Source organism: Bradysia coprophila, unplaced genomic scaffold (genome assembly GCF_014529535.1).
Source record: "Bradysia coprophila strain Holo2 unplaced genomic scaffold, BU_Bcop_v1 contig_151, whole genome shotgun sequence".
NCBI lineage: Eukaryota > Metazoa > Arthropoda > Insecta > Diptera > Sciaridae > Bradysia > Bradysia coprophila.
In genome coordinates this window covers 9,501,842-9,519,470 of record NW_023503423.1, presented here as the reverse complement: position 1 = coordinate 9,519,470, position 17,629 = coordinate 9,501,842, and the positions used below count along the sequence as shown (strand labels likewise).

Sequence of the window (17,629 nt, the reverse complement as noted above, 5' to 3'; positions counted from 1 at the left end):
TGATTTAGAGAAATAGCTAAATTGTCTAGCTATGGTTTGATCATGCTGGCTGATTATCCACATAGGGTAATCATTTAACCATTTAATCATTATCAGATCAGATTAATAAGTTGTTAAGACTGCGTATCACCTGAAGTTTGAATGGTAGTGGATCGCTACTTGCCATTAGAAAAAACTTTTTAAGAATCCTACCTTGGCTATCATCGCTGGTCGAAGGTATTCTTCAACCAAAAAATAAATTTGAATAATTCGGTAATCGGTTTCTGGTGAATTGACAAAGCGTGTGTGTTAGTCAGCTGAATTGCGATTTACCAAATTCAATTTGACATACTTTTCACATTTCCAAATTTCGCTCCGCTCATTTTAAAAACTTTGAACTAGAGCTCCAAAAATCGACATTGTGTATCGCGGTGCACAATCATTTATTTTCTGGTGCGACAAAAATGTGAACATTCAAACGAATTTTGTTGAATGAATAATTGGTAATTGATTGATGTCCCTTTATAGTGCAATCAGTAATTTAATGTTCTCGTTTTTGATGATGGCGACCTTTTGATTCTGTTTGATTCAATTTAGTCTAAGGTTTGGATAACAAAATGTCCTATTTATCTAAAAATTCCAATATAATCATCAAAGACGAATAGATGTTGTTGACCACCTGAAATTTATTGTACAAGATATGATTATGCTGTAGGAGTGTTGCGTAGTACACGCTAGAAATAACCTGTAAACCAGTTTCAAAGTTCAACGGATACAGACTTGCAACGCTTATTGGTTGAAGGTCTTGAAAAATGAGCAGGGCAAACAATATGTCCTTCTGATACGCAACGTCATAAGTATACCACTTTGTGTCATACAAAACCATCAAAATCCGATCATTCTGAAAAGGTAATTTGATGAAAATGAATCCAGATGGACAGAAATGATCCAAATGAGAATTATTATGTCTACCGTGTTTTGCAGCAACTGTCCGATGAAACAAAACATCAGTAATTCAGTAATGAAGTATGCAGCGGCACCAATACCACCGATATAGTCATTCTAAAAGTGGTAGCATGTAAAAACGTTTTTCGGTAATAAGAGAAATCGGTTGGTATACTGCTAAATATCCGAAAAGCACCACTACGATCCCATAAAAGCAACACACAATCTCTACAGTTGCGCAGTCGTCGAACAATTCCCTCATTGCGAAGTTGAATCTATTACATCAGTAGTATATTATGTAACAGTGGAATAATGTGTGTATTTTTGAGGAAAAGGTTTGTGTCCAATAACATGCACAAGAAACGATTTTTTTAACGGTCATTTAACGATCATCTTCAAGGTTGTTTGAAATGCCATCCACATCCACGTTAAGAAATGCCATCTTCGTTAAACAAATTCATACAATTGAATGAATGAACAAAACATTTAACGAAACTTAAGTGGATTACGTCTGAAAATACCGTAACTTGAAGATGATCTATATTGTGTGGAAAGTCCGTAACGCAGTGGCATAATATTAACCAATATAAACGAGCCATCAGAACAGTCGGAGCGTCTGCTGCGACTGAGCCCCGTACAAACCCGTATATCTATTGCGTACGTGACCCTAGTGCGTCTGTCACCCTACTTTGACCGTAGACCTATTGCACCCGTAAACGTAGTTGAAGTCAAATTATTATGAAATGTGTACATCTTAGAAATTGCGCATAGCGCAATTACGAAGCCCCGTACGACGTTCCTTTCAAATAAAACAAAAATTTCAAATAGCCCTAAAATTTTAATTTATTTAGTATAAATACACATAGGGCCTAGTATCGGCCTCAGTCCGAGGATCCAAATTTAATTTTTTTTTAACTACATTCTATTCGGCCTTTGATTACCTTCCAAATGAAACAAAAAATACGAAAAACGGATGAAATTTGCTCGAGTTATATTCAAAATACACATAGGGCCCTAGTAGCGGCCTTAGTCCGAGGACCCAAATTTAATTTTTTTTCAACAACATTCTATTCGGCCTTTGATTACCTTCCAAATGAAACACAAATTACGAAAAACGGATGAAATTTGCTCGAGTTATATGTAAAATACACATAGGGCCCTAGTAGCGGCCTTAGTCCAAGGACCCAATTTTTTTTTTTTTCAACAACATTCTATTCGGTGTTCGATTATCTTTCAAATGAAACAAAAATTACGAAAAACGGATGAAATTTACTCGAGTTGTATGTAAAATACGCATAGGGCCCTAGTAGCGGCCTTAGTCCGAGGACCCAAATTTAATTTTTTTTTCAACAACATTCTATTCGGTGTTCGATTATCTTTCAAATGAAACAAAAATTACGAAAAACGAATGAAATTTACTCGAGTTCAATGTAAAATACACATAGGGCCCTAGTAGTGGCCTTAGTCCAAGGACCCAAATTTAATTTTTTTTCAACAACTTTCTATTCGGCGTTCGATTACCTTCCAAATGAAACAAAAATTACGAAAAACGAATGAAATTTACTCGAGTTCAATGTAAAATACACATAGGGCCCTAGTAGTGGCCTTAGTCCAAGGACCCAAATTTAATTTTTTTTCAACAACTTTCTATTCGGCGTTCGATTACCTTCCAAATGAAACAAAAATTACGAAAAACGAATGAAATTTACTCGAGTTCAATGTAAAATACACATAGGGCCCTAGTAGTGGCCTTAGTCCAAGGACCCAAATTTAATTTTTTTTCAACAACTTTCTATTCGGCGTTCGATTACCTTCCAAATGAAACAAAAATTACGAAAAACGGATTAAATTTACTTGAGTTCTATGTAAAATACACATAGGGCCCTAGTAGCTTTTCACTTCTAAGGCCCTAACTCACGGTCCACTCACCCGATTTTAAAAAACTTTTTTTTCCTGGATTGGTATTGACAATACCTATCATTTGCCGTGTCATTTACATTTCCATCGTTTATTTTGCCATAAATATCACCAAAAGACCTTAAATCACTTAGGTGGCCCTAACTCACGAAGGGCCGACCCGAATATGCCCATCTTCGAACTTAGCCTCACTATTTTGACTATCTTTCAGGGAAAAAAAAAATTTTTGAAATCGGATTTGATTTACTCAAGATATCGACGTGACGGACAGACGGACAGACGGCCCAAATTTGTATTGCGGATTCGTCATCTATGAACATAGGCAAACACTTTGCCCTTACCGTCTGCTTCGAATTCCATCAATTGCACACGGCATCGTAATCCTATAAGCCCCTTCGTACTTCGTACGGGGCTAAAAACTGAATTTATATGACAATTTTGGACTACTGTGTCGTCGAGGCCCCTTATTTAATAGTATATTACTTCCGAGGTTCCAAGTTGTGTATTTGATAAGTGGGGTGTTACAGCCCGCCCCAATGGTGTCAAAATTAGGGATGGGAGACGTTCAAAATTATCGATAATATCAATCGAAAGAAATTATCGATAATTGATTAATCATATCGTTATCGATAATTTAATAATTATCGATAATTATCAAAATATCGAAATTCGATAATTATCAAAATATCGATATTTTGATATTTATCTGAAAATTCATGATAATATACCGATATATCGGAATTATTCCGACGGAATACATCGATAAATATCGGATTTTCGGACCGAAATATCAATATATAGAATTATCGATATCTTGATGATTATCAAAATATCAATAATTATCGATTATCGATATTTTTTTTGATAATTTTAGATAAAAAAAAGTCGATAATTATCGATTATCGCCCATGCCTAGTCAAAATAACAGAATCAAAAGCAAGTTGCTTTGAACCACACGAGAGTTCGTTTATTCACAAAATTGATTCTGAGTGTAATGTGAATTACACAGGGAAAGTCTTTGAATAAACAGCCTCGATGAAGCGGGTAACAGTGGCAGAGACAAAAATATGTGACATGAGAAAATGCGACAAAGTGGATCTGTCGTAAAATTTGGATTTTTTTAGCGCAACATTTTTGAATGTTAATTTTCAAGAATTCGATTTAAATTGATTGAACACAAGAAATAATAAATATTTTCATAATTAATGCTCGCAACAGGTCAAACCTGTCAAGTCTAATTAAAATCATGTTGGGTTGAGGCTTTTAATTGATTGATCACAGGAATTTAATCAGAGAAAATCTCTTCACATAAACTGAATCAGAAAAAATCTCAGATCTAGAATCTAGTTGGAGTGCTTTCCTAGGTTCAAACCAATTTTAATGTTTATGAGAACGAGAACATTGGCCATGGAATTTTTCGTTTTTGAAAACATTGAACACCGATTTTATTATTTATGAGAACACTGTCACGGGTGGCACATTATTAATCAATTAATAAATCATTAATATAATAAAATCATAATTTTGCACACTTTTTCACACGCAAAACGAAAAATCATCACAATCAACCACATCAAAACAAAAAAATCTAATTTAGAATTTTCACAACTGTCACTTTTTCGTTGAACCACTTTGTCGCAAAATGACGCAACGACAAAACGACTCTGCCACTGTTACCCGCTTCATCGAGGCTGTTTATCTTTGAACACTCACTCACTCACTGGAACACTCACTTCCGAGGGGGGCAAATGTACGTGTAACAACGAACTTTCGTAGGACACAGGCACTCAATCTCACTATCAACAAAGCGTAAAGAATATGGAAATTATTTTGTCAGCCGAGATAATTCGCATTTCGCATCTACATCACTTAGAGGAACGTCAATTATTTTGTATGTGATGGAATCACGCGAAAACATTAGCTTATTCTTTGAAACTTGACCCTAATCCGAATTACGGCGAGTTCGCTCTCATTTAAAATTCATTGCGATTAAGCTACCTGGTGGCAGGTTATTAAGATTACAACATACAAGTGAACCACTACTGTCTGCACTGTCTGGTTTGCTTCAGTCTGTGTCGTGCATGAAACTCGTATTTTTCATACCTGGCCATATCCATCAGTTCCACCATTGTATTTCTGAATATACACGCGCACTCTGGGCGAAATTGACTCCTCTTATCGTGCATTCGGTCAAACAAGCCAAAGTCATCCACAACTAACGATAATAGACCATCATAGACGTCCACGTAGCTTAAGAAAATGCAACTGTATGTATATGTGCCGAAAACAGCAACACTCGCGGCAAAGATATTTACAAATGTTAGAATCAAATATCCTTTAAATGTTGTCTCATCTACAAATGGCATCCTCAATGGCGAAACCAATGTATAGTTTCCGTTGATGAAAAAGTCATAACACGGCCAACAAGAATATAGAGCTAAACCGGAGACTATGCCACCAAAAACGAATTTACAGTGACGAACAACTGTTGCCGTTGTATTTCGAAGGATGATCTCTCTATATCCTGATTGATTTATGTCGCACACGTTTTCAATAAACTTCATCAATTGTGCAAATTTTGCGGGATTGAGAACAAAAGTTACGTATTTGGCAGCGCTCTAGCAATGGACAAAAATATGTGTCACAAGGATTATGTGCAAAGATTTTAAATTTACCGAAAGTAATAGGGCTGAGCCACCAAGCAGTTCAACGCATGATAAAGATGGAAACTGCGCATAAAGTGTGTAACCGATAAGCCACGTCACTATAAAAATCAGAAGCAGGGTGAACGTTGATCTGTTATTCATTTGCCAATTCAATTTAATTTCGACTCCAACGAAATATCCGAAAAAATTGATGAAGTCCATAATTGCGGACATCCTTTTAGTTATCGTGGGTAGCTCGTCAAATTTCTTCATTCGAAAATAGAAATACAAACTTGCTCTGCGTCGTTCAGTTGTCGCATATTGTTAGCTGAATTTACCTTTGTCAGTAGATTTTCAAGTTTCTCCATTTTTTTGTACAAAACCTCCAGAGGCTTAGCAATTCCGTTTGAATTAAAAACATAATGCGCTCCGCTATATGTATACTACCTCAGAAGGTCAATGTAGATTGATTTGCGCATCGGCCAATTCGTAATTCTTTTGGTGTAAATAAACAAAGTGTTAGGAATGAATAAATCATCCACTGAATATATAATTGCATAACACAATCGTCTTGCTGAAAGCTCGGCAATGGATGGAAGATAGTACGATGGCAATTCTCTTTATATATAATTGTTACTGTTCCCTATTGAGGCACAATACGATACAAACTGTGACGTAGAACACGAAAAAAACTAATGATTTAGTTAGCTACGAATATAGGGCTGCTGCTGCTGGGCGTGGATTTTCAAGTTAATAAAATCCATCCACCCTAATCTAAAATAGACACAGCCTAATAACGAAAATCGATTGGAATAAATTATTTCGTTTAAATGTAATTATAATAACATCGAATGTATGCAATGGGTGTAATTATAATAATTTAAAACTCCCATGTCGGACGTCGGTGTAGCTACAACATCGCGTCATGTAATCGCCCGGATTTTATTTTTAATTTTTATAAGCCAAGTAAATAATCGGACGATTTTCTTACATTTCTGTACTGCCACAGAGAAAAATCCTGTACTGTTTCCAATTATATCCACATAATAAATCATTAGTTCGTTTACGTTATACGACAATGTAAATGGCGCTTCTCATATGGTTACACTCCTTCGTACATACCAATTTTGCTTAACCTGAGACGAAAAGCTCAGCAGATGGTAATGTCTCAATGCAAACTGTCCTACAGTTGTTCATGGAACGTTTTGCTGCTGTCTTGTGTAAGAGGCTAGCGGAAGCAACTGAAGATGGTCAGTCCACTCTGACCTGTGACCGCCGCTAGTTCTCGAGGTCGAAACAGCTTTTCTTTTTTTTTTCGCCACTTTACGTGATGTGCGGGAAAGGGAAGAGCTATAGCTCTGTTTGTCGTTCCAAAGGATGTCTCTCCGAAGGATGTTTCCTTGAAGTTCAATAAATGCGAAAAAGAGTCTTGTTTTGGTTTTCTGTGTACGGAAATTCGGTTATTGCAATTTGCGCCCCTGAGCTTTTCGTCGTATGTACGAAAAAGAGTATAACTGTATGGCGCTTCTTCTTCTTTTTTTTCAGCCTGTTTCTATCCACTGCTGGACGTAGGCCTCCCCAATTCTCTTCCAATCCGAACGATCCATTGCCACTTGTTGAAAATTTGTGCTCTTTATACCATTATTCCATCTCTTGTTTGCTGTCGGATCCATTGATTTGTCATTCTATCTCTGAGCGTAATTCCAAGCATCCTCCGTTCCATGACTCTTTGTGCCACTCTTAATTTATTTTCAGAAGCTTCTGTTAACGTTACGGTTTCCACTTCGCTCAGATGAAATATACATTTATATTGCCTATTCACTGTACGTACGAGGTTCCAAATTTTTATTTTAACGAGTTATTTTGTCTTAACTTTCGGGTCGGGCCATAACGTCCCACTCGTCAAAATAAACAGTGTTAAATATCGGACTGTGATTTGTCACTTGTATTTTGTATGACATTTTTACTGTGACCGGAATTCATGAAGATGAAAATGATTAACCTTTAGGCAAATTGACCGATTTGTTTGCAATAAAGATTACCGGTCATTCATTAATTGGACAGAACAAATTTTCTTTTTATTTTCGTTGTCGTTTGCAAATAGTCTTGTCTTGTACATCTCAATCTCGTAGATAAGATTCTGTATCAATCTGGCAGAACTGTTTAATTGATGGAAGGTCTTTTTTCTGATGATTTCTAATTCAAAAATGTTCTGAATTCAGCAGGTACATGCGAAGCGAGAGACAGTTAGCAAATTTTTTTGGGTATTCGAAACAGGCACCATACAAAATTCAAATTAAACATAAGAGAATTCGTTTTATTTACGTAATATGGATGATTATAATAATTCAAATAAATTTTTTAACATTAGTTCAGTAATAACGCTACCGATAAAATCTAGAATAAACATAAACCGATAAATAATCGTAAATGATTTGTTTCGAATTCTAAGAAGGCATTACAATATCTTTGCTTTGTGAGTGAATCCGTAAAAAAAAAAATTAAAATAAATAAAAATGGTAAAAAAGGGATAATTTCAATAATGATTCGTAATGGAAAATTTGTAGAAGATTGCGATATCTAAGCGAACGAATTGGTAGCGAACGCATTTATAATTTTCCATGTATCTGGCGTGAGTCCACATATCTCGAGAAATCCTTTCTCATAAGAAAATTGAAGATCGCCATCACTTCTCTGCAAATTTAATACGATGAATCTGAAACAAAGCACAGATTTACTTGCAGCGCCAAAATCAGCTGAATTAAGTCAAGTATTCAACCCGTCGGTGAAATATAATATTATCGTACATTTTTGACGCACGGCCCATAAATTTTGTGTCAAAATTTAATATCATCGACTGGTTGTATACTTGGTCTTACTCAGAAAAACTGTCATTCTAATGCAATCATTATCTATAAACAGCCTCGATGAAGCGGCTGTAAGGCTGTAACATTTCGAACATTTCGTTTTTTACTTGCTAGCCGTGTTATGGTCTAAGAATATATTTTCTTTTGGAGATAAACACTTTGGGAACAAGAACACTAATTTAAGAGCCAGAAACTTGATTTCACAACGTGTGGTTCATCTTCGTTCCAGATTTGCGTTCGAGCAAATTGAAGAGAACAGAAAGCATACTAACAGGGCGAAAAGCTCTTCCCTTACCCATGGGTCGCGTGAAGCGAGAGGGAGACAAGGTTACTGTTTCGACCTCTGGTTCCAGTGGCGGTCAGAGACTAGCGTGGTCAAGTCACCTTCTGTTGTTTCCACTGGGCCGTTACACGAGATAGCTGTAAATTTCCTGAAAAAAGTTTTGCCCTCTCTCGATGGAAATTTCGAAATTTAGTGAGAAGCTACTATGAAAATATACCCACAAAACGTAGTACAACATATGGTCCTGGTAATGGCAAGTAAAAGGCTCGATTTGAATGAATGTTTACAAACTGACACGCTGACTCGATGCTGTTTAATAATCTAGACTAAACAGCCTCGCTTCATCGAGGCTGTTTAATCTAGACTGGTGAGCTTTTTAAAACCGACAGCACCTCATTACAAATTAACATTTGACAATCTCTCAAATCATCGAAAAGATGACCAAAAAATCATGTCCAACTGGCACTAAACACAAAACAATTTTATCACAGACACGTCAGTCGGCATGGCGTCGACAGGATTTGTCATAAAAAATTAGATCATTTCGTTCATGAAATTACAAATTTCATGAAAATGTGAGACGCTGAACACTTAAGACGTTAACTTGGAATGACATTTTTCCAAATGCTAAATGACATTTCTTCCAAGTGAGGGTCTTAATGACCATTTTAAAGTAGCGACGATCGAAAAATTTTGAACGGCTGATGGGTCAGTACTCTCTTTACCTGTTAAAATCGAAAGATGAGTTTTCAGACTCGTGGTACGAAAGCCAGAAGACTATTGAATCTGTTACGCAGTTTCCAACATTTCTAGAGGGATTCTTTTGAAAAACGACCTGCCGAAATCGGAAGCATTTTCCAGCGGACTTTTTATTTGTGCCAAGATAGGTATTGGTCCCTAGAAATATTTTTTTTTGAAAATTCGTCGATGCTTATGCGCCCAGCGAGAGGTGATCGAAAGTCGAAAACATGCACTTTTCGTATGGAAATTTCTCCGGCTACACGACACGTACAAGGTCGTGTGAGGTGTCATTAAAAAGGTAGTTGTATGTACTTTCGGAGGAAATAGTCGATCATGGGGGGTCGAACGCAACCCTGACGAGTTACGAGCAGTTGAAAGTAAGTGTAAAAGTTTGATTATTTAGGCGAACTTAACATTGAAATCACGAAGTCTAAGAAAAACTTCGAAATTGAGCGAACAACTATTTCTAATTTTTGGAATTTTTTGGTAAATTGCACTTGTCTTGTATACGTCATATATACGTCCATTAAAACAAATTTTCGAAAGGCGATGTCAGCAGTCGAAACAATAATTTACATCAGGCGTGTGAGATGTCAATTTTAAATCACCGTCATTTAAAACTTACTTGGAATGAGTGTGCGTCTTCCTATACAATCGAAATTGATCAATCGGCGCTTCTCCACTTTGGCAAAATCTAGCCACCGAATCAACAATGGTAATGAAAATCGTATTCTTGAACTTCTTGTCAACATACTGCATCGGTAGAGAGAGCTTCGGTTTGGTTCTTTTCACCTGAAAACGAGCAAAACGAAAAAAATATATTTTGAACCATCCACCAAAGGATTAAATGTTCAAACCACTAGCTTTTCACAGTAGGTCAAGGCCTGCTCGAATGTCATGTCCGTGGTGAATGGAATCGGCATCAATACATCTTCGTGTGGAGTGAACGAAAAAATGCTGGTGTTTCGTTCGCGCTTCTGAAATGTTAAGGCAAACAAGACCATCGCTTCCAAACAAGTTACTTGCTTCATGCGCAGCACAGCACCTAGAAGAGCAATTGGTGAAAATGTCAGCCAGAAACCAAAATTCCATAAACCGGAAATTACGTTTTTTCGCTGATTCTCTCAAATCCAATGTAATGCAAAAATCGCATCCAGTTTGCGGACTACTGTTAGTTGCATGGTTAACTCCGACTAACAATCGTTCGGTGATGGTCGGGCTGGTAACCAGTCCTAGTTTTTTCACTTTTTTCTTCTGGTACCATTTATTCTGCGTGAGAAGAAATCATTTTTTTTTGTTAGTTCAAAGGGGTTATAAAGGTCACGTCGGTGCAGGGCCTATTTTTGGAAATTTTTTCCGAAATATCCAAAAAATTGCCAAATATTTCCAAAAACTGCGAACGTCCAAAAACCGAATTTTTCCATCATTTCGAACTGTTTTGCCAACTCCTGAACTCAGCCTTGTGTTTTAGCCGGCTCTCAATGATTTTGTTTGATTATTGACGCTCTCATCTCATTAATTAATCATGCTCGACTACATTTGAAAGCTGATAGTGCCAAGAATCAAACAAAATAATTGAGAGTCAGCTAAAACGCAAGGCTCGGTTTTTGGACGTTCGCAGTTTTTGGAAATTCTTTGCAATTTTTTGGAAATTTTATAAAAAATTTCCAAAAAAAATTCCAAAAATAGGCCCTGCGTCGATGACGTAACACCAAAAATGGAATTTCCAACAGAACTGGCAAAGAAATTATCGTCCACGGGTACCTTTTGCGTATCACAGTTGTTCCCTAATTGCCCGTACAAACAATACGGTTCAATCACAATGTAAAAAGTGTGTGTAAGGGCAGAGAGGGTCAGAAGGAAGCGTGGCATTTTCAAAAATTTTGTCAGTCCCTTTTTTGTGCCATTGGAGAGTGGATATAACATTCGTCATTTTTTCAGGTGCACTTTTCTGAATATCCTTTAGTTCTTTTGGTTCCTTGGTTTCAATCTACACTGCTTCAGGTGTGGCTTTGCGACACCTAGTAATTTTGTTGAGATATCAAGCGATACCTGCTACAGAAGGTTTCCATTGCGATTCAACGAAGAAATTCTAGTTGCATTTTAGGGACCTTGGGACGTAATGGAATTGATGATTTTTAATTATTGTAAATATTTGTTTTTTGAAAAGATCGTTTTTTTACCGGTTGCGATTTGCAGCCTTTTTTTCGCTTTTAATAAAGAAAAAGAAATATTAATGATAGCCCATTTTGTGGACATATAAAGTGGTTGATATCTTTGGAGACATAGGTTCCACGCTGGAAGTGGATTTTAGCACAAACAATTCGAAAATCTGTGAACTTGAGTCACAAACATTCAAATTTCCCGATTTGTTCTATCACCTATGTCGAAGGCACGTTTTGTAGGGCATGTCATAGATTCAACTCGTCGGTTTTTACGAATCTCTCACAGTACAATGGGATAATCCCATGTTATCAGTATTACGCGATACTTCCCGTCTATCTGTACAGATGTTTTGCAAAGAAAAAGGTGAAAGTTCATATCGTGCACGATTAGCGAACCAAAAAATTATTTAAATTCGAATAGTCAGCAGTGTGATGAATTAGTTGCATATTCGCAACACATCAAATAAGATCGTACGTGGTGAGTAGAATTCGTAGGTTGACTGGTTGATAAATCGACAGTTGGGATATTCCTATTGTATGTTGACCAATTTAGATTTAGGCTTGATTTCCAAAAAAGTACTATGTGTGAGAGACAAAATTGAATTCTTTAAATTTTAGCTTTGTTTACTTGACAGTTCGCTCTCTCACGGCTCTCACACGGAGTACTTTTTGTTAAGTGGAAACCATACTTTAGTTTGACTTGAATCCAATCCTTTTATTGGTGTAACGTTATAGTCTACTCGCAGCCACCAGCACTTCAGGACGACGCAGAAAAAAAATTTCTAAAAATTTCATTTCAGAATCCAACATGAATCAACGAATCGTGTTCGTTCTTGTCTTCGCTGTGGTCATGCTCGCAGTTATTTCCTCGACTAGCGGTCACAATCATTTCGAGTGGAACGGATGTCAGTGCCAAGCTGGAGGTGAAAGAGGCGGTCATTGTCATTGTGCGTGGGACAATAAGCCGGCCGGTGTTTACTGTCGCGAAGGCAGCAATCATTGGATTTGCTTCCCATCGATTTTCTGAGAAATTTGGCCGGAACTTTGATCCATTTTGCTGGATTGTTTTTGAAGTGAGATTCATTAGAAACTGTATTTAAATGGATCGACCATGGCAGAATAAACGTGAAGTAAATACTTTGATTTGTCCAATTTTCTGTGAACGTTATACTGATATTTTGTACGATTGTGAACAAGCTCAGGCAACGGACTATTAGAATATCTACGAGTACGTGTTGCAAAGAAAGCTAGTCGCACATCCCTGTATGTTTCAACATTATTCAAATACATACACAACACGTCCGTTTGGTTCATTGCATAGAAACACCCCAGCTCTCAAACAAATGGATACAATGGAGAGGACAACGACATTTGATTTACTTTGTCAGTGTCGCCTAACACTTTCGATGAACTTTTTTGTCCGTAACTGTATCAAATCATTTTTAGCCCCGTACGAAGTACTGGGGGCTTATAAGATTAATATGCCGTTTGTAACACGTCGAATTGGAAGCAGACAGTAAGGGCAAAGCATTTGGTTATGTTCATAGATGACGAATCCGCAATAAAAACAAGGCATCAGAACAGTCGGAGCGTTTGCTGCGACTTAGCCCCGTACAACCCGTAATCCTATTTCGTCCGCAACCATAATACGTCCGTAGCCCTAATAAGCCCGGAACCCTAATACGTCTACAACCCTCTAATGCGTCTGTTACCAAAATGCAAGTCAAGTTGGGCATTGTCAAATTTACTGAAACTGTTCATTTTTAAAATTGCGCATAGCGCAATTACGAAAGCCCGTACGAAGTACCTTTCAAATAAAACCAACAATTTCCGACATTATTTTAGAAACTCAAAATTTTTTGCCAACTTTCCATTGGGTATTCAATTACCTCTCAAATGAAACAAAAACTAGCAAAATCGGATGAGATTTACTCGATTTATGTGCAAAAAGCACTTAGGGCCGAGTAGCGGCCTTAGTGCAAGGGCCCAAATTTGAAACTTTTTTTTGCCATCATTCTATTCGGCATTCAATTATCTCTCAAATGAAACAAAAACTAGCAAAATCGGATGAGATTTACTCGATTTATGTGCAAAAAGCACTTAGGGCCGAGTAGCGGCCTTAGTCCAAGGGCCCAAATTTGAAACTTTTTTCGCCACGTTCTTTTCGGTATTCAATTACCTTCCATAAAAAACTAAATCTAGCAAAATCGGATGAGATTTACTCGATTTATGTGCAAAAAACACTTAGGGCCGAGTAACGACCTTTGAGCCCTCCCAACAAGCCCACGTTACATCTTACCCAAAAACAATGTTCAGCAACTTTGTTCTACTCGTCAATACCTTTCATTTGATATATCACAAGCAGCTATTGCGTGCGTATTTCGGTAGATATCGTCGAAAGACTGAAAAACACCTATAGGGCCCTAGCTCTGAAAGGGCCGACCCTACCATGCCCATTTTCGAACTTGACCTTACTTTTGTCGATACCAATCGGGGAAAAAAAGAATTTTGAAAAAAGGTTGTGATTTACTCTAGCTAGAGGGGTCACGGACGGACGGACGGACGGACGGACGGACGGACGGACGGACGGACGGACGGACATTTTTTTTATTGCGGATTCGTCATCTATGAACATAACCAAATGCTTTGCCCTTACTGTCTGCTTCCAATTCGACGTGTTACAAACGGCATATTAATCTTATAAGCCCCCAGTACTTCGTACGGGGCTAAAAATGTCCGTCCGTCCGTCCGTCCGTGACCCCTCTAGCTTGAGCAAATCACAACCTTTTTTCAAAATTCTTTTTTTCCCCGATTGGTATCGACAAAAGTAAGGTCAAGTTCGAAAATGGGCATGGTAGGGTCAGCCCTTCCAGAGCTAGGGCCCTATAGGTGTTTTTCAGTCTTTCGACGATATCTACGCACGCAATAGCTGCTTGAGATATATAAAATGAAAGGTATTGACGAGTAGAACAAAGTTGCTGAACATTGTTTTTGGGTAAGATGCAACGTGGGCTTGTTGGGAGGGCTCAAAGGTCGGTACTCGGCCCTAAGTGTTTTTTGCACATAAATCGAGTAAATCTCATCCGGTTTTGCTAGTTTTTGTTTCATTTGAGAGATAATTGAATGCCGAATAGAATGATGGCAAAAAAAGTTTCAAATTTGGGCCCTTGCACTAAGGCCGCTACTCGGCCCTAAGTGCTTTTTGCACATAAATCGAGTAAATCTCATCCGATTTTGCTAGTTTTTGTTTCATTTGAGAGGTAATTGAATACCCAATGGAAAGTTGGCAAAAAATTTTGGGTTTCTAAAATAATGTCGTAAATTGTTGGTTTTTTTTGAAAGGTACTTCGTACGGGCTTTCGTAATTGCGCTATGCGCAATTTTAAAAATGAACAGTTTCAGTAAATTTGACAATGCCCAACTTGACTTGCATTTTGGTAACAGACGCATTAGAGGGTTGTAGACGTATTAGGGTTCCGGGCTTATTAGGGCTACGGACGTATTATGGTTGCGGACGAAATAGGATTACGGGTTGTACGGGGCTAAGTCGCAGCAAACGCTCCGACTGTTCTGATGCCTTGTTTTTAAATAATTTCGCTACAGAGACGGCCGGGAAGGGCTGGTGCGTTTTGATAAAGAGTTAGAACGGACATCTGGTCAACAAAGTCGAGACAAATCCAAAATTGAATTCATTGCCGCGAAACGTTAAACCGAATGCCTTAATAGTACGCGTCCAGCGTTAATTATATATCAGCGCACTCACCTTGACCGTTTCGTTGTACCGCTCATTCTTTTCATACGATTTGCAAATTGAATAAATTTCCAGCGGATGCATATTGGATGCCTTGATTAGGTTGCTGTTACCAAGTGGTCCGCTCATCTTTTTCAATAATGCATCGTCCGGTTTCAGCATATTTAACGAGTGTAACGTTTGCAAGACTTTCAACACATCACGGTAGCTCATCGTCGGTATCAAAATGTCCCAAATTTCAATTTGTGATATCAAATGAATCGGCAACTGTTCGATATCGAAATTGTACAATCGAATCATTTCGGCGGCGTCCGATGCACTTTCGTTGACCTTCAACGAACATATTTGATAGATTCGTTTTATTGCCTCCGGCCAATTTTCGTCCGGAACGGTTGCCTGCTGTGCTTTCAGATCGGTAATGGTTGCTGTGGACCGCTTGAACAGTGTAGCAATGACTTTCGCTTTGTCATTTTCTGTGGTTTCGTCAAATTTCAAGTGGCACATCCGGATGATGTCACAATGAGTCCTGAAATTAATCCGCTTTACACGAAAGGCGAACAGTTTAAACATTCATCAGAAGCATACCATCCGTGCATCCCACGATTCCGACCGAATATATCAGCCAGCTCTTTTGCCGTTCGCTGTTCATACCACAGACGGATCGCGGTTTTCATTCCTCGACCAAAACTCGTTTTATTGTAAACCTTACAGTTCAGCGAAACGAACAAAAACAAATCGCTATCGGTCTTCAGTAGATCTGGAACTGCTCGATAAATCTCGGCCTGCATTTTGGGTATGTCCACTGCTGCGATATTGGTAACTCGACGAAGACAATACGCAATAGCCAAAATAGCCTCATCATTACGGCGTAGAGTGTCGCTCAGCATGACTTTCTTAATGATACCGAACGGCAAGCTAAATCGCAAAGCAGCCATGTCTTTGATGAAACTTAAGCGGTTATCCAGATCATCAAGTGAAATGGGATTGCATCTCTGGCTAACCATAACATTTCGATCGTTACCGATGTAAAGGAAACGCATCAGTCTTGCCGTCGGCTCAAGAGTAACCTCACCCTTATTAAAGACTTTCGGCTCTTTCTTCTCCAGTTTTGCGGGTCTCAATTGACCCATTTTCACTTCCAACTGCGAATCCATTGTGAAGGTTATGTCGAGCTGTGGACAAGTACACAAGAAAATCATACAATCGCTTAGGTTGAAATGATCACAGCGCCTACATTTCGATCGATTCAATCGGGTACTCTAATGAACAATTTAATGGTATAATGGTGTAAGCGTTCGTAATTCCTATTCAATTGCTTGGGAAAATGTTAAACAAATTTTTCTTTTGTTTTTAATAAAATGTCGATATGGCAGTTTAGTGGTGCCACATCAAAGTGTCATCATAAATCCCTCAGACCAAGGTTGCGCTTACAAGGGTGTGTAACGTGTTTTTGGACGATTTACTACAGTTATTTTTAACAAACATATAAAACTGTAGAATGTCAAATGCAGAACGCAGACTTCACATCTGAGCTATGGTCTAGTCCCCTGATTCAAGTGGAGACTCGCTGAGAGAACGATCAGTCACCTGTTTATCCTGATTTCAAGATTGGCCATGTAACTGATGAGTTCTCGAAAGAAAAATCAGAAAAACTGTATTTTCCACAAAGTATGGATCGTGGAAGCTTATCATCAATACCTGTTGCCAGTTACATTTTTATTTTTTGTATTTTGATATTAAGAAGCCGAGATTTTGCAAAGAACACGATTTTGGAGGGGTTAGACAGTAATAAACTTGGATCCAGCAGAGTTCGCGGAGTTCACAGCAAAACACAGCCTTTTAGTTGAATGCTTGGTACGACAGTGACGTTTATTTTGTTCTCTTATATAGATCGAACCATAGAGTTAGACTCGAGAGTTGGCGAGATGGCGTTTTGTCGTTTTATCATCTACCCTTGTGGCCTGTACATGGACAACCCTATTCTTGAAATATTTAGTAACCCTGACTTGTATGTCAAATTGTCATACCTGACACGTCATGTAAAATATTTTGTTTTGATGTGATGCACAAAACAAAAATGTTTTTAATAAAAAGATTGCAGCGTAATCAAGCGAAAAAATTTAATTTCGTTTAAAATGGATAAGTTCATTCATTCATTCTGTTGGATCAATTTTGATTAATTTGTCCTCGCCGGTCAACTGTTCAATGTGAAAATGAACATTTATAAACATAACAAAAGTTGCATCTAAATTTGCACTGATCGTTTCACTAATATCACTAATACAAAAACCACAAAATAATAAACAAAATTATGCACAAAACATAAACAAAAAAAT

General features: G+C 37.8%; 2 protein-coding genes and 1 long non-coding RNA gene across 3 annotated transcripts; 1 reads left to right on the top strand and 2 right to left on the bottom strand.

Moving 5' to 3' along the window:
* Window positions 1-378: 378 nt before the first annotated feature.
* On the bottom strand, window positions 379-5,854 carry LOC119074924 (odorant receptor 67d-like). The gene is made up of 8 exons (XM_037181318.1): window positions 5,825-5,854; window positions 5,517-5,753; window positions 4,945-5,459; window positions 1,100-1,199; window positions 952-1,041; window positions 725-880; window positions 583-658; window positions 379-533 (listed from the first exon to the last, which is right to left on the bottom strand). Exons 1-7 carry the CDS (start codon window positions 5,852-5,854, stop codon window positions 602-604), a joined length of 1,185 nt encoding a protein of 394 aa, XP_037037213.1. The 3' UTR covers window positions 379-533; window positions 583-601.
* A 1,935-nt stretch (window positions 5,855-7,789) lies between these two features.
* LOC119074919 (60 kDa SS-A/Ro ribonucleoprotein) lies at window positions 7,790-16,689 on the bottom strand. Its single transcript, XM_037181310.1, has 7 exons — window positions 16,528-16,689; window positions 15,879-16,465; window positions 15,306-15,819; window positions 10,484-10,646; window positions 10,235-10,422; window positions 10,003-10,169; window positions 7,790-8,202 (listed from the first exon to the last, which is right to left on the bottom strand). The coding sequence occupies exons 2-7, from the start codon at window positions 16,445-16,447 to the stop codon at window positions 8,067-8,069; spliced, it is 1,737 nt and encodes a 578-aa protein (XP_037037205.1). The 5' UTR covers window positions 16,448-16,465; window positions 16,528-16,689; the 3' UTR covers window positions 7,790-8,066.
* On the top strand, window positions 11,967-12,685 carry LOC119074930. The gene is made up of 2 exons (XR_005087272.1): window positions 11,967-12,020; window positions 12,343-12,685. It is a non-coding gene; the product is annotated as an uncharacterized LOC119074930 (long non-coding RNA).
* Window positions 16,690-17,629: the final 940 nt, after the last annotated feature.

Bases quoted from the DNA above. Each gene is read 5' to 3' on its own strand.
- LOC119074924 (XM_037181318.1), bottom strand. From the start codon at position 5,854: ATGGAGAAACTTGAAAATCTACTGACAAAG. The intron at 5,754-5,824 runs GTAAATTCAGCT...TTTCGAATGAAG, and splicing joins TTGAAAATCTACTGACAAAG to AAATTTGACGAGCTACCCAC. The intron at 1,200-4,944 runs GTATGAAAAATA...CTGATGTAATAG, and splicing joins GAACTGATGGATATGGCCAG to ATTCAACTTCGCAATGAGGG.
- LOC119074919 (XM_037181310.1), bottom strand. From the start codon at position 16,447: ATGGATTCGCAGTTGGAAGTGAAAATGGGTCAATTGAGACCCGCAAAA. The intron at 15,820-15,878 runs GTATGCTTCTGA...GATTAATTTCAG, and splicing joins AATCGTGGGATGCACGGATG to GACTCATTGTGACATCATCC. The intron at 10,170-10,234 runs GTTTGAACATTT...GCTCGTTTTCAG, and splicing joins CCTACTGTGAAAAGCTAGTG to GTGAAAAGAACCAAACCGAA.